Below are 16,736 nucleotides of genomic sequence, written 5' to 3'. Positions count from 1 at the left end.
CCGGGCAGCTGAAGAGATGGCAGAATGAGGGCAGAAGACTACAGCTTAATAATCATGAATTATCTATTCATTATCCCAATAAACAGTGAAAAATCTCTTCCTCCTTTCCTCCTCCCATAAAGCCATATCCATAATTTTCCTCATTTTCCATCTGTTCTCCATCATATTTGCACTGAGTGATCATCCCGCTAAATTACATTATTTTTATTGAAAGGTACTGGATACCGCTCATGTTTTTTCCTTTGTGATTTGATTGCCGAGGTGTAAAATGTATAAATAAGACTCAGATACTCTTCCTTTGAAATCTCACTGGGTAAGAATGTTCTGCTATAGATTATGGAGGCTGCAGAATTTAACAATAGCAGATGCAGCAAGGAGAAGGCAAGATTTTTATATCCATACAAATACTGAATGCTTGAGGAGGTAGGTGCTATTCAAGGTTAGCTAAAATCTGGTTGAAACACTCAAAAGTTGCTGTTTCTTTGTGCGCAGAAGAGCCCCTGCCTTTTGGGGGCAGGAACTGTCACATATCGTATTCTTATTTAGAGCCCAGAAACAATATGGGTTGTCTTAGTAGGTTGGATGTGCTAATGCCATGTTAAATAAAACTGCTCCTAATAGCAACCTGTAGTATTAATAAAAACCAAAATACATCTGCAGTGTCACACTCTGGTGTATCATCTGGCCTAACCCTGCTCTCAGGGAAGCCAAGAACATGCTATTATTGCCTTTACAAGGACTATTGCTAGATAGGAAAAACGTTATCCAGAAAAATTTTAAAGATTTTACAATTAAAAAAAAATTTCCTGATCTATTACTGTGGGAAAAAGTAATAAATTTCTAAGGATTAGAGAAACTGAGGCTTCACCAGAAGAGGACAGTTTTGAAGGAGTGATGGGACTGGAGGTAGTTCTTCGCTGAGGATGGGCTGCGTCTCTTCTCCAGCACAGCAGAAAGACCAACCTGTTCCTCCTCCTATTCCCGTTTCCTCTCCTCCACTTGGCAGCGCTTTCACTGCAGTGAACCCTCTCTTTCTGGCTGATGCTGTGGTGAGCTCAACCCTCAGGATTTTTTTGTAAATGTTGCTTACAAGATCATGGTGAGCACAACTTCAGGCAGCTACGTCCCAGCACGCCTGATTCTCCTGAAAGATCTCTTGGTTTTTAATGTCTGTTGCTAAGAAGAAATAAAATGTGAAGAGCAAGCTAAATTCTCTAAAATATAGTTTTAGACTAATTCATGCATTTATCCTTGCCCATGTAACACCAATATTGGCTAATAGTGGAACATGATGTTCAGAGCAGCTCCTACTGTTTCAGAGGGATGAAAAAATAAAATATACAGAAGAAAAAAATATTCTATTTTGGTATACTTAACAGTTATCTACGTGCCCTATATATCATTTAACAAATTGCTTTGCAATTCTTACAGGGCGTGGTATAATGACTGATTTAAAATCACTGCATTGCTTAAACTGCATTGTTCTTCATCAAGTTGAGTCATTTTTATGTGAAGTGTCAAGCTCTCTAACAAATAACTGCTGCCAGACAAATCAAGTTCCTCATCTTAAAGCTACGGCTAAATAGTTTATAGCTTTAATCTGCTCACTGAGGTGTGCAGTCTATGACAGTAATTATAAATGCAAGGAGAAATTATAGCTGAATGCTTTAACTGCATTAGGAGCCATTTGATGAACAATCATGATTGCCTGCTCATTTTCAACAATAGAGGGCAAGTTAGTGTCAGTGCATTAGAGGATTTTCAGTTCTGCTCTGCTCTTTCTTCCATTTACCACAGAATGTCAGTTGTCTCCTATAAAGTAGAAAAAAAGCACTGCCGAAGCTTTAAACTTGATGGTTAAAAAAAGACAAAGGAGGAAACAGAGAAAAACTGTTTATCATTATGACTCATTTTTTTGTTTTTCAGCAGCCTTACTTTCAAATTAGTTCATCTCAGGTAGCTGCTTGTTTACTTATCGGGGTCTTTCAAAAAAGAAATCTCCCCAATCAGATTGGTAAATTTGACTCTATAGAGACTCATTTCTTTAAAAAGTTTTAGATAAGACCACAGAGAGCATTGGTTACCGAACAGTTTATAGCCAACCTCCCCTGACTTTAAAATGAGAAATACCTTGAGTCTGCCTTGAGTCTTTTTTCTCAGGACAACATAAAAATTCTCATTTAGTTGGGAAAAATGAACAAATGTTCTTCAAAGGTCTAAGTCAACACACAAATTACTTCTAATTAAAGCCACGTTCCCTCAAGTTCATGAGTTTTCTTTGAAGAAAAGCAGTAAAAAAAAATCTGAAGTGGGTTAAAGGAAAGAGAATAGAGATGTCTGATTGTTGTATATTACACGTAATTTTTCATTGTATTACTAGACCCATACCGGTTAGAAGAGTTCAAGAAAACACCAAAGATGAATATAAAAGAGATATATATGCCTTTACATTTAGGAAGAATTTATAGCAAATTTCTTACAAACAGTCTCACAGAGGTCTTAAAAATAAATCCATATACATAACACATTTTTCTACAGTGCTAAACCAGATTATTCATTTATATTTTTAACAATAGCTAACATTTAAATATATAACCTTTAATAGTAAATTTCATTGAAATATAGAAAGTATTTTATGTATTTATATACTTAGAGTACCCTTTCCACTGTTTTATTTCCTTTTATTTCCGTTTATTTCCATATATTTCCTCTATTTTTATATCTGTTTCACTAAAATATTGCCTAGAAGTAAACGCAAGTGCACGTGTGCGTTTTAAGAATCTCGGTGTGCTTTATATTTCTTGTTGCTAAATACCGTGCTCTCCTCTATGCTATTATTCAAATGTATACCGAATCTTAAAAATAACACGGTAAGAATAAGTACACTCTGAAAATCCCTGTTATTTGATTTAGTCTCTGTGCAGATCTCAGGAAGAAACCGTATGAATAAACTCCGGCCTCCACACTTAGTTCTAACATACTCAGAACTTCAGTGGGTTTACAGCTCCCCAACTGTAATAAAATCTTTACAATGCTATCCAAAATACCCCATCATTTCAGACAATTTGTGCTATCATGCATACCGACTAAAATTGTAGTTCCAGATAACAGTGCTATCACTCTGTCATTGCAATTTAAATATATTTTTTCAAAGGTAAGATACAACCTGCATCTCGATATAAATTAGAAATGGATGAGTATTAAGAGGACAGCAATTTCTCGGTACCCGAAGGCAGGAAGGACAGTACCTTATTTATGTAGTTACATATCACCTGAATAATAATACCCACGACGTGTCTGTGCAGGTTATTACGACGCAGAAACCACTTTTTTTTTTTCCCTTGGAGAATTTTTTTCCTTTGTATTTGTTCTCCAAATCCTCAGAAACAGTAACGTGTTTATAAAGGTGGGTGTTTGGTTTCCCTCTTAGTAATAACATGGTGCTTTTAAGACCAAATCTGAAACATTTGTCACGTATTAAGCCATGAATGTGCCAAAATAACTGTATATATTAATATATTTGGCAGATAGCTTTTGTTTGATAGTACCCAAATTATTGGTTTGCTCTAGCATCTCTTGTGTGCACACTATGAATGTCAGAGTCTTCGTAAGCATTAGCTGGTGGGGAAGGAAACAAAGTATGGTATATTTCTCCTAACCATTCTCCTGCAGTTTCTCTGATTTTTGTCAGGTACATTCATTTTGAACAGTCAGAGAAAAAGGAACAGTTATTTGTGGAGTTCTGACGTTGGGTTAAAAATGCCAAAATAGAAACTTGAGGGTATTAGCCCTGTTTAGAAAATGAGCTCCTTTTGGGTTAGAATTTTGCTGGCAAAAATACGCAGAAAGCATAAATCTAGTCAAGTGCAGCCAGCACGTACAAGATGTACGCAAAACTTCAATCTTAGTGCACTGGAACCCTGGCTTTACACTGCGTAGCTTCTATTACCCATCCCAAAGCAACCCTTTGATTAGTGGTTTAAATTATTCAGAAGTAGCCTTTTTAATGGAGCTTAAGTGATGCATAGTCCTTGTGCTGGCTCTGTACACAGAAAGTGTTTCTCCAGGCTTCATGAATATTTGCAGCAAACAAATGTGAAATCTTCACACAAATGGGTATTCATCCTCAAAGTGCCTGCACCCTCAATCAGCCAGAGAACAGCCACAATAGCAGGTGGCGTAAGTGACAACTCACAACACATCTTTAATTTTGACTGTCTGACAAATTCATTTTCTGAATGTTATTCAAGTAAAGAACACGTTGGAGAAAATCTGAGTCTGCACGGTTATTCTGTGAGCAGAAGCAGAGCCTGACGGAGAAATTCTTGGGAATGACTAACGGAGCCTTCCTGGAAATAAATTCGTTAGAACAAAAAACTTCTATTTGGACTTTTAGTTGGTGTTCTGTATATTTATTTAAATCAAGAATATTCAAGTTGTGAATCAAGTAAAATTAAAAATGCAAAAAATTTTGTGTCATCTGCATATTACATTACATGTTATAAACATCGCTTGCGTCAGTACTTCGGTTGGCGTATCTTCCGGCAAAAAAATAGCAACACTAACGTAGAAGTATCCTACTAACAGGTCTTTGAAACATTAAGCTTGTAAAAAAAATCTAGCTGCTTTCTCACTTAAACATTAACCCCCCCGTTATAGGAAAACTTGCACTGAAGTCAGTGATGTTTATGGATTGACTAGCACTCCCAACGACATGAAACAAAATATAATCAAAACATCTTAAACATTAAAAAAGGAATGATGGAGTTAAAACGATGCAACAAAAAGGCCACTCACAATAGTAAGTGTTTAAGTAAGTGCAAAGTATGAAAATATTTTACAAAACTGAATATCCAAATATTAATAAAAGAATAAATGAACTTCTAGATATAAACTCCTCAAAGTTATTTTGTAGGTTCTGGAGGCTGGGTTTGAGTTTACCAGAAACTTGGAATAATTAAGATTTTGCTAATTTGACATTTGCATTGTCTCCTTTCCCCCATCAGATCAGAAGTACTGGTGCGTTAGCACTGAAAGAGACAATAACGTTAGGGGGTTCAGTGCTTTTTCTCCTGCTTTTTCCATTCTCATTGCCAAGAGTAGCATTTAGTTGTCTCTTTCCACACTGAAGTGCATAGGATGTGAAACAATTACTTCTTACAAACAAAAAAAGACCGCGACAACTGGGCAAACAGCAATTTTGGAAGTATTAATACGCCACTTTTCTATATAGGGCAGTGTGGTTATGCATTTAGCAAGCTCCCTTCCTGAAAACATTATAAAATGGATATGTACATGCGACCAGACTAACGAAGCAGGAGTACACTATGCATTTTATACTGCTTTCCTCCACTTAAGAGAGTACAAACGTCTTACGAGGCCTCCTGAAAACGATGAAATTAAAACTCGCTACCGAGCATGCATACCTTAAGAGTTATTCTTCATCCACTTCTGCTACAAATTGTGAATGGTGTTCTGGTGACTTGCTGTGTGTTTTGCTTAGATGAAGTTTTACTGCATGCTTGCTCGCAAATGTCCGACAGCACAACTTACATTTGAACTTAGAGTCTGTGTCCTCTTCTCCAGCTATTGTTTCAGGAGATCTTTGAACTGAAACTCTGGAGATTTCTTGCTCTACCTTGGTTTGCTGCTCCACAGCCAGCCTGTTCATGTCTTTCATTTGGAAACCTAGATGAGATTCTAAGTGGCTAATGTAAGTAGATGGGGTTCGAAACTGAGATGCACAGTCGCTGCAGTAAAAGACTGGGTGTCCTTTGTCCATGTTTTTCAAGAACTTTGTTCCTCCAGTTTTCCTAAGTTGATACTTGACATTTGCCAGCCAATGGCTGATGGTGGTCATTGACAGTCCAGTAAATTTGGAAATCTGCATGCGCTCTTGTGGGCCTAGATCCGATAATAAATATTTACCTTCAGATGTCTGGAAGAGGCTGGAAGCAAACTGAGCTTGCAAAATGAGAAGATGCTGAGGGTTCCAGTTTGACTGCCTGCCCTTCCTTTTATGCAGAGTGGAGACTTCTGTTGAGACATCCTCGAAGCGCCGGACATCTATTTCCAATTTCATAGATGGGATCCTGGAAGATGCAGCAGGTTTTGGTGTAGTAGCTTTGGGAAGAACTTTGACCATGTCAGCAATGTCAGACAGAGCATGTTTTTGGGGTGGAGAAGTACAAGATTGTGCTTGAGCTGACTCAGCTTTCTTGCCTTTGGATTTGGTCAGGTCAATAGGCTGATCATTGTTTTCAAACAAATAGTGCCTGGACACACTTGCAGGCTTTGGTGGGGTTGGAGCAGGAGATAAAACTGGCTTCTCCATCATATTTAGGTTAGGTTTGTGAAACATAGAAATTGTGCTAGAGCTGGGGCTGGAGTTGGATTGAGGCTGTAAAGGCTCAGTGGCTTTGCCCAAGTGATTATTCAGTACTGACTGCAGCGCACTGAGAGGGCTGACGCACGGCAGTTCGGACGAGTGGTTGGCAGCAGCACAACCGTTACTAAGAGAAGCTGCTGTTGGTTCCTTGAGAACTGGTTTTTCTTTTCCACTGTCCTCTTTAATTTTTTCTTCTTCTTTCAAGGGACATGGTTCTGTCTTTTTTGGCTCTGCAGAGGCTTCAGATTTGAGGAGAGGTTCTCTCTCGCTCTGGTTGAGTGAGGCAGGCTCAGCTTGGATGCCCTCTTTAGCGTAGTCCCTTTGTACCTCCTCCTTGTCATCAGTTTCCTTCTTCACTTGAGTGCACTGGGCCATGCTTGCGGAGATAGGTACCAGAGGCATGACCTTCCACTTTGGAGCTATAGGCCTCAACTTATTGGAGATCGTTGGCCTGATCTGCAGCACTTGGGAGCCCACAGGCAAAGACGGCTTAGCTCCTTCTGAGAGCTGATAAGCTGCATGGATGCTGGGATACGCACTCCAGCTGGGTGCTCCATTTTGCGCTTTATTGATGGCTGTTGTGACAGTGTTCTCCAAGGACTTTAAAATGTCCCCACCACCCTTTGAACCATCTTCTAAATCTTCTTCTCTGAGGTACTGGTATTTCATTGTGGGATCCAGTGGTTTCTGAAGAGCATCTTCATACTCTTCAGTTTTTACTGCTTTCTCATCTTTGTTTGCATCGTCAGCTTTGTCTTTTTTACTTTCTTTTTTTAGTTCAGAGGAGGGAGTTATGCATTCTGCAGATGATTTACTGGTTGATTTTGAAACAGTGCTGTCATTGGCTGGTGCTTCAGACAGCGATTGCATTTTTTCCACGGCTAAAGGATCCAGAACAAGTTGCTTTCCTTTCTTTGAAGCTGAACTTGTGACTTTCAAGAAATGACCAGTGACCATCATGTGGGTTGTGAGCTGCTGCAAGGTATCATGGGAACTGCCACATTCCATACACTTCAAAATCTGGGATTTGCAGGCCTCGAACTGCCACGTATAGCTGGCGCCATTCTGGTAGCCGTAGCGGTTGTTAGATGATAACTGCAGGTTCGCATTCTTCTGAGGAGAAAAAGTATCTGAGAAAGACCCCGTTGTGGAATCTGGGGAACAAGGCCTGTTGACATCGAACACTCGTTTCTTTGCTGGAGTGACCATTTTTGAAGAAATGGTTGGTACGGGCTCCTTCAAAGGCACTTTTTGGTAATGTTTTGTTTTTATCATATGAACACTCAGATCTTGAAGAGAATCAAAAGAGTCACCACAGAACATACATTTCAGAACTTTTTGTGCATCTTCCTTGTCCATGTCCTGGAAAGCCCTTTTTCGGGGCTTTGAGTAGCTGGTAGGTCTGTGCTTGTCTTTTTTATGGTTGTCATCTTGGTAGTGACCTGTCTCATTCATATGAACCGTCAGCTCTACCAACGTGTCATAGGCAGCGCTGCACTGCCGGCACCGAAACCGGCTGGCGCCCGTGAACACAGTTCCACACATTTTGCTGCTCTGCCTGTAGAGCTGCACCGAGCTGAACAGGTTGGGTTTCGAGACAGGTCTGGAAGGTAAATTCTGCTGTAAGCTTTTTGACAGTGCGTCTTGGTGCCAGTCAAAATCCGCTTTGTTCCCTCCATTTCTGTTGTCACAACTCCTCTTTTCAGCGTTAGACAACTTGAAACCCAGCCCTAAGCCTGTCCAATAAGAGTCCGACAGTATGTTGGCGTAGACCGCTGTCATTTTATCCATGCAATCGTGTGCTTCATTCTGGGCTTTGGGATGGGCGCTGGTTTTGGGGTCCTGTGTTTCTCTAGAGCAAATGCTTTTAATATCAGCCACGTGGTCACTACCATCACTTAGTAGCGATTCGTTTTCAGCATCCTGGTTAGATATATGACTGACAGGGGAATTCTGGTAACTGAAGTTCCCTTTCTGCTCAGGACCCACTTCATGTTCCTCATCTGTGCCAGTGTCATTGCTGCCCTGGAGCTGAGCCGTTGAGTTGTTGTCGTCATCATCATCTTCTTCCTCCTTTATATCTTCCTCTTCCTTTAAATCTTCCTCTTGGACATAACCTGAAATGTAATGTCAATACATGAAATAACTTGTTAAAGGAGAACAGTGCAGTCTGAGCTTTCTAGTTTCACTCCCTGTTTTCGTTACTGGAATTCATTTTAATCTACATCTTTAATGCCTGTTAGTTCCGGAAATGAAAAAAGCCAGATGACGCCTCTTTTTGTGCATGTTGCTGCATTTTATTGGCAGATGACCATAATTCTTTGTAACTGCCAGAGATTCAATTAATAATTCTCCTGTCATGGGAGTATAATTCTGTCCTGTATGGGACAGTTGGAACATTCGTATTTAAGAATTTAAAGTTTATATTAAAATCTTGAATTTATCAAATTGTTTTTAGCCTCAGTGAAAGAAAGGGTAGAATTGGCAAGGCACAGAAGAAAAATAACTGCTATAATCTTCGTGGTTCATAGCATCATCTAGGTACAGTAACCTTTTGCCATTTGATCACCTAAAAATGCACTTTAAAATGTACACAAATAATTTATGTGTCAAAATACAACATCTGAGAGCACTAATAGGTATAAGTGGAACTCTTTTGTTTATAAAAGTAATGTACTGTGTATCATAAAAGCAAATTGTGCTTCAGTAAAAACAAATCCATAAATTTCAGGGCAAGAACCCTTCGAAGTTACAGAAGAGGATTAGGCTGTGACAAAGGTAGACCAAAGTTAAGGGTAAAACTGGAAAAGTAGAACAAACATAGAAAGATTTTCTTTGACAAATTAGTAAGATGAACTCGATACTGGGAGAGCTGTAAATTTTAAAGTTAATTAGGAATTCAGGGGTTTGTTTTTTTCTGGACGTATATCAGCAGTAATTCTGCCTAAATTACAGGAGATAACCTGGTTAAAAATGGACCAAGGAATTAGAGAAGCGGATTCTTAAGGGTGAACTGACCCCATTGCAAATCAGAGGGGACTCAACGCCATCAGCAGTTCATTCCCAGCACCCCCCAAGAAGGGATGGAGCAGAACGAGTGATTCGGGTATGTTTCCACAAAACCCCAGTGTAAATTTTTTAGCAGCTGCTGCACAGCTGTTATGCACAGTGCAAGCAGACATTGAAACAATTCACTGTTATCGACAGCAACTCACCAAAACTAAATGCTGATTTCAGAAGCACGGGTCTTTGTAGGAGACACGTTAGGCGCAAGCGCAGTGCTGCTGACCCCAGTGACTGCACTGCGGTCTCAGCACTGCTTTGCTGCGTGTCCTTACAATCTAGCTTTTTGTAACAGCTAGGTACGTTAAAAAAAAAACCAACCAAAACAAACCACAGAGAACCAAACAATTCAAATCTGTCCTTTAAAATAACTAAGCACTAATAAAATAAAATTCTAGTACTTGTGATCGTGAAGTAACCCTAAAAGCTCAGAAAGCACAAGGTAAATGAACCTAGAAGTGTTATTCATCTAAAATCCAATTCCTTCCTTATCTTTCAGCAAACCAAAAGGGATGGGCACAAAAGGTAGAAGCATTTTGATTTACATATGGACAAAACTTTCCATGGTTTTTTCAGGTACATGTTTCAATTTTTCAATCCATTTCCATGTGTAATTCACCCCTTCCAACCCACGTTGCCCATGCATCAAGCCAAAGAGATGAACCAGAAATAGAGTAACTGTTTCCTGGATGAAGCTGCAGTATGAGAAGGGGGAAATGATGCCCCTCTCTGGACAGGCTAAGAAACCCTCGAGAGTCATCTTTCCTACGGTCTCAGGACCCGCACAGCTCACACCGGCTTAGAGCTGGGTTTGGCTGAGCTCCAGGGGTGATTCCAGGCAGCTTCACAACCAGGGGCAAAGATGACAGCAGTGGCTATGAGCAAATGACCTGGACATCATTTTAGCATGATAAAGTAATAATCACTTAGCAGTAGGAACACTGTGCTCTTCAATAGAAGCTTTCAGCAACGCAGCTATATATTGTGTTAAATACTAAAAAATAAGCCTTTAGAAGCGTGTTGGGGTTCAGCAAATATTAGCAGCCCCACTTACAAATGATCAGACTGAGGAAAGCAGCAAAAAACACACTAAGAGCAAAATATTTTTTTCTCCTCCTTAATCATTTTCCCAAATAACCAGCTAATACTTTCCACGTTCCCCTTTCTAAGCTCATAGGTTTCGCAGGGGAACAAGGAGAATGGAGGGACACGGAGGCGGCAAAAGCTCCTACACGTCATGAGTAGTAACCTTGTTAAACAAGCAGCACGAACTGATGAGCAGGACTGACACGGTTCTCGCGGTGTCAGAGATACTGTACGGCGTAGGTAGCGACGCTGGCGCCTTGCCAGGGTGTATCACAGCGCCAAGCATATTACACTGAGCAAAACAAAAATAAGGAGGGAATCCAGTGGAGGACTCAGACAAAACAGGCAACAAATAGCATTCACACAGTTTGGGGTCGGTGCAAATTTAATTCTCCGTTTCAGCACCAATTCTTTGAACACTATTAACCCGTTTTTCAGCAGAAGGTAATTTTTTCCTTTGGAAGATACACACAGTAGTTTCTTTCACACAATATCCTTTGTCCTTCTAAAAGGATTTACTAGAAGCAGAAGTACCAGACAGCTGCACATCCCCCACAATACAGATAAAATTTTCTGCTTAATTAGGCATTGACATGTTTACTATAACCTTTACAGAAGAGTAATTCACGTTGAGAATTTGGTGGTTTTTGTCGGTTTTTGTGTGTGTGTGTGCCTGTATAAGATACAGACACAGTCCTATGGAAGTGGTAAAAGTAACTTATCAGTAAGCACCATCAAAATGTCACAAAACTATCAGTCAGGTCCATTTTAATGTTTAAGGGTTTGGGCAGCTTTGAAAACATATTTCAGTATCCTACTTGTAAAACTATTCCTGTTTATGTAAATGATTTAAATTGCTGTGGGCATTTGAAGGACAGTGGAGAACTCTTCTGTGCAGACAACCTAGGGTACAAGGAATGCACGTGCCCTTCCAACAGTGGTTTTTCATGAGATTTCATTGGACATGAAGTTTGATATGAAACGATGTGGCTATTTAACAGAAATAACATTAATTTAAGTGGACTTTGCATTATTTATTTTATAAGTAAAGGGTGTCTTAAGCCTGTACACCCACACGCTTTAAATGCAGTGTCTGTAATAGGTAACATAAATTTTGCACGTCATACTGATGTCCATATAACAAATAGTTGAGTGACCTGTTCTCTTCCCACCAGTTCTCCCCCAGGCTTATTCTGACATTCCAAACCTCTGAAATGCTCATATATAGCTGTCTTACAGAAAAAATATTAAAATTAAAGAAACCCAAACTCAGTAACCAGATGAATGCTTCTTCCTTTTCCCAGATGAGAATTTTTCCCACCGAAATTAAACAAGCCCACGCAGAGATGCAAGATGGGTAATGTGCTGTCCTGAGGAAGCAAGGGACTGAAATTTCACGATCATCTTGAAGACTTGACAAAACCCAGGAGCTTCAGAGCATAGAATGGAAGCAATTTCTGGCTTCCTAAATGGAAATAGAGCATTTGGGTTTAGTGCTGATTGATCCCAAGATAACACACGTCAAAATCATGACATCAACATGGATAACATTATCATATGGATAATAATCATAAACACAATTCTAAAATGTTTTAACTTTCAAAAAAATTGTCCTCTGTACCTTTGTGTTTGGATTCATGGTAACTCAAGAAACCTGCTCTAGGAGCAGGGCTGCAATAAGCAGCTGTTCATTCTTCAAAAGATAACGTTTTCTTACATGTTTCTAGCACATCTCTACAGAGTAACTGGAAGGAAGCAGGTCCAGTTAACACACCCGCAAAAACTCTTCTCTGAACTTCTGGGTCTAAAACCATCCACATCCACCTTGAAGTCTGGACCCTGCTAGGCAGACAGCACTGAGCCAAGCTCACAGCGATGCTGAATCCAGTATTGACTTTCGGGCCCTTGCACTCCCGACTGACCTGTCATTTGCACCATGTTATGCATCACTGCTGACCTTGAACTGTGGAGTGTGAATACACGGGGGTTTTTTAAAGTGTTCATTCTGACTGTTAACTTTTCCACCAGTGGATGCTATTTTCACTCAAATTTGCTCTTTTTCCACATAGAGAAACATTTCTTGAACTATATATATACATGTTTCTTTCCAAGACTGGAAAATTTATTTTCTGCCAAGAAAAGGGACAGTGAATCACTGTCCAGAACGACACTGCTAATCCCTGTAAAACTCATGCACCATCTGCACTTCTTCATATACATATTCCAGTTTTACTTGAAATAACATCGTCAGTAGGGCAATCTTGCAGTGCTATAAGGTGATCTTGTTTCCTTCTTGTCTGGCTTCAGCTCAAACATCTTCTTGTGTTTGGCAGAAACTGTTTCTTTCTCTGAAATATTTCACGCAGATAATGGATAACGACCACTTCTCATTCCTTTTTCTCAAAAATGTCTAACCACATTAGCTACCCAAAGACAAATCTTAACCTGTAGAAGTTCATAGCTGTAGATTCATCCCAGTCTGAAAATCAACTGAAGAGATAAATTGGCAGCTGAGGAAAAAAAAAATCCTACTCTGTTGCATAACTCATATCTGAGACATTCTGGAATTTAACAATATGCAATACTCTGGAAATGCAACGGAGTTTCTGGGAAAGAACTCTCAAAATATGTAATTTGTGATACAAGAGTGAATGATATAATTTCAGATGGTTTTAGGCTATGTTAAAAATTTCTGTACCAGGGAAATAACTTCATGTTAAATTCTGCAAGATGGAAAGGAAGCGCAGGGAAAGGTTTCCATTCTCACTGTGGAGGGAGCAGAGAGTGCCTGGCTCAGAATCAGGGGTGTCAGAGACGAAGAAGCATCCCTGTCACCCAGTCTAAATGTCCTGGTAGTGTGAGGTTTATTTCTGAAGCTACATGCATCCTGGGGAAGGTTTTAGATGTTCTCAAATCCTCAAAAAAGACTGAATATGCTCAGCTGCCTCATTTCCGGGAGGCCAGTTGATTATTTTGGATAATGGGAAATTACTTGCACCTTTTGCTGCTATTACTATTTATCGTCGCATCCAAGTTGAGTTTGCAGCGGCTCAGTAAGGAAGTTTACATCACCACCCTAGTGCCACAATTTTGTGTCCAAAACAACTTGTCATCTCAAAGGAGAGATTTTTCCCAATATTCTTTTGCCCTTTCCTTTTAGAGCTTTAAGCTTCAGATAGTTACAGCAGCTGGTACTAGGGCTTGAATTTCTGCCTCTTGCAGAGTAGCAAAAGAAACATCACCTACCAGCCACTGCTGGAGGGTAGAAGCAAGCCCTGTGGTGCCAAGCTTAGGAGCAGGGAAACTTGGAGTAGCTTCTGCCATAGCTGAATTTTAACACACAAAAGCAACTCCATGGAGCCATAACTATTATTTATAGATGATGCTTAAATGAAGCAATTTGGGGCTTTCATTTTGTTGTGCTCTAATTAGAGTTGTATTTAAAGTTTTCTGTTAAATGTCCTATTTCTTACCGGTTAAAGCAGCAAAATATCCACTAGTTTCAGTGGGACTCCTAGCAGCACAAAGGAGAACAGACTATGTCTTTTGTACATCATATCCCACACAGTTACGAGCCCAATGAAAATGATCAGCGGCTGGAAGCAATGTGCAAGGAACTGGCTTGTGAGTGACCCATGAACTCAAAGCAAAACCAGTAACAGAACAGGAAAAAAAACCCAAACAAAATGAAGACTGAACACTAAGAGGTGAGCTGACGCGCTCTGCTGAGCTGAGAGCCCATAGCAGGGACAGAACTACTACGGAGTTTTTCCCTGAACAATTTTCCATAAGGATGATGTTGTTTACATAGTTACTGCACTGTGAAAACAAAAGCAACTTCAGTCCTCTTTGCCTTGCTCTGGATTCAGTCAGTTTGGCTGAACTGCCAGGCGGCGGATGTGGCAAAAATGGAGTTAACCATGTTCAGAGCCAACAGTTTGAGTTCCTTGGTTAGAAACATTTCTGTCGTTTATGTTCTGCAAACCCCTGGAACTCACAGTTTCATTCAGCTGAAGGTATTTGATATTCTCCATACTGTATTTTCAACAAATGCGCTTTAATGAAAGCTACAAATCGTTGCATCACTTGAATGCAAAGAAGGTAACGTCGCCAGCCCTTTGCCGCACCCTTAACCCCCACCTCCGCTCCGTCTGTCCCGCACACCGATGTCCCCACCCAGCAAAGTTTTGGACAGGTACCAGGCAGACATCACATCACCACAGCATCAATACCCGTTGCGTTTCATTGCTGGGACAGACACAAAGGGTGCTTTCCAAAGTGCAATTAAACAATTAAAGGAACACAGTAGCAGCAATATGTTCTCATTAGTTGTTTTTATTGCACCAGTGTAAATCACTTTACTGATGTAAACATAACTCTGAAACTTTTGTCTCTCTTTGCCTTTCTTCTGTTTTCTCATGTCTTATTGTTGCGGAAAAAGCAGAGTGGCTTTGTAAATTTATAGATTACCTCATTTAAAACCCAAGTTTCAAATTACGTTTTCCATCTTTCATTATCCTAGGTTCCCCTAAATACCAGTCTAAATTTCTTTAAATGTCATGAGCTACCAATCAGAATCACTAAAAAAATGTATCTATATAAATTGAAATTGTAATGAGTCTTACCAGTGTATTGCTAGTACTTTGGTTCATTTGATATGAACTTTGTTTTTTTAAAGTACCACATGGTAAGGCTTTGAAACTTCAGTTTGTAAAAAAAAAAACTGTAACAGCCTTACAGCCTTTGAAGTCACTACTGATAAAACTCTGAACAGATCCATTCAAGTTCAACTAACATCAGACAAATGTTTAGTGTATCAGAGGAAGCCACAAAAGCAAGGATTTCATCAATATTTCACAACAGCCTCAGGGAAACTGTAGATTGCAATGCTGTAGGGCAGCTAATGGAATTACACACAAGGGTTTTGTACATTTAAAATAAGCAGCTACTAAAAAAATTACCCTTCAGTTTGATAGAAACTGTATAAAACTGCAGATGGGAAACAATTAAATAGCTACCAACATTTATCCATGTCAGCCTGATAGGTCATTTAATAACAGGTATTTCTTTCCTCCTTTCTATTTTTTCCTGGTAGGGCAATAATAAAGATTAACATTTATGAAAAGTAGCATAAAATATAGCGCAGCCAAATGAATAATTAAAGATGCTTCTGAAGAATTTGTTTGCTATTGTATGGCCGTGAAGACTGCTCTCCAGTAATGAAGTACATTCATATTAAATATCATTATAAACAGAAAGAAGATGAGGATTATGTTTATGGACACTTGCTTTTTATCCTAAAAAAGTAGATCTTTGACTCATTTCTATTGAATTGAATCCATGGCTTATCTCATGGACATCATTTCTTCACGTCACATTCTCCTTGAAAAGCTTTGGGCCCTGGCTTTGAACACTCGTGGGGTACAACTGAAGCAGGACATATTACACATAACAAAGCAGTGAAAGATCAACCCCTCCCCTTGAAAGGCTCTTGATCAGAGTGAAGATTTCTGCATATGAAAGCACAATGTTTATTCCAAGAATAGATTCATATAATCATATTCCTCTTCATTACAATGTGCAACGAGTACAGAACTTGAAGCACTAGCCCTTCACACAGTTGTTGGAGTGTTTAGGTACGGTTTACTACTGTGGGAAATTACTACTTCTGTTAATAACTGATGCTTGTTCAGTGCACTGAATAGCATGATCTGAGAGGCAAATTATTTGATTATTATTTTTAAAAGGTTGCTTATTTCTTGGCCTCTCCTATTCAAAACAGACCAGCTTGGCTAAATACAATGCAACACCCGGTCTCATGCAGAAGACTTGAAGCCCGAATTGAAGAAAAGTCATGAACACATAAAGTTTGTCCCATTTGGGGTAAGAATAGATAGACTTATCTGCCATAAAGAGAGGCTATGCCATGATGATGCTTTGCTGACATAATCACTTAATAATCAGTTGTTAATATGTAAACAACAGCAGCCTGATTTCAGTAATGTGACTGAGGATTAAATGAGTCAGCCTTGGTAGCAAATCTGCCAGAGCGAGGCTCAACTGTCATAACTCCGACATCTGCCACCGATTGCTGAGGTGGCCTCTTGCAATTCACACAGGGTCAGTTCAAAGCTCGGATGTTTTCACAGCTCACCTCCACGAACAGCTGCTTTCTCTTCAAAAGCCCAGCCTCCCTGCC

General features: G+C 39.7%; 1 protein-coding gene across 1 annotated transcript; it reads right to left on the bottom strand.

The window, feature by feature from the left end:
- Positions 1–5,432: 5,432 nt before the first annotated feature.
- Positions 5,433–16,415, bottom strand: TSHZ2 (teashirt zinc finger homeobox 2). The gene is made up of 2 exons (XM_010135883.1): positions 16,346–16,415; positions 5,433–8,505 (listed from the first exon to the last, which is right to left on the bottom strand). Exons 1-2 carry the CDS (start codon positions 16,413–16,415, stop codon positions 5,435–5,437), a joined length of 3,141 nt encoding a protein of 1,046 aa, XP_010134185.1. The 3' UTR covers positions 5,433–5,434.
- Between the last annotated feature and the right edge of the window lie 321 nt (positions 16,416–16,736).

The sequence above is a fragment of the Buceros rhinoceros genome, unplaced genomic scaffold (assembly GCF_000710305.1).
Source record: "Buceros rhinoceros silvestris isolate BGI_N320 unplaced genomic scaffold, ASM71030v1 scaffold8165, whole genome shotgun sequence".
NCBI lineage: Eukaryota > Metazoa > Chordata > Aves > Bucerotiformes > Bucerotidae > Buceros > Buceros rhinoceros.
The sequence above is the reverse complement of the archived record's forward strand: the minus strand, read 5'-3'. Positions and strand labels throughout refer to the sequence as shown.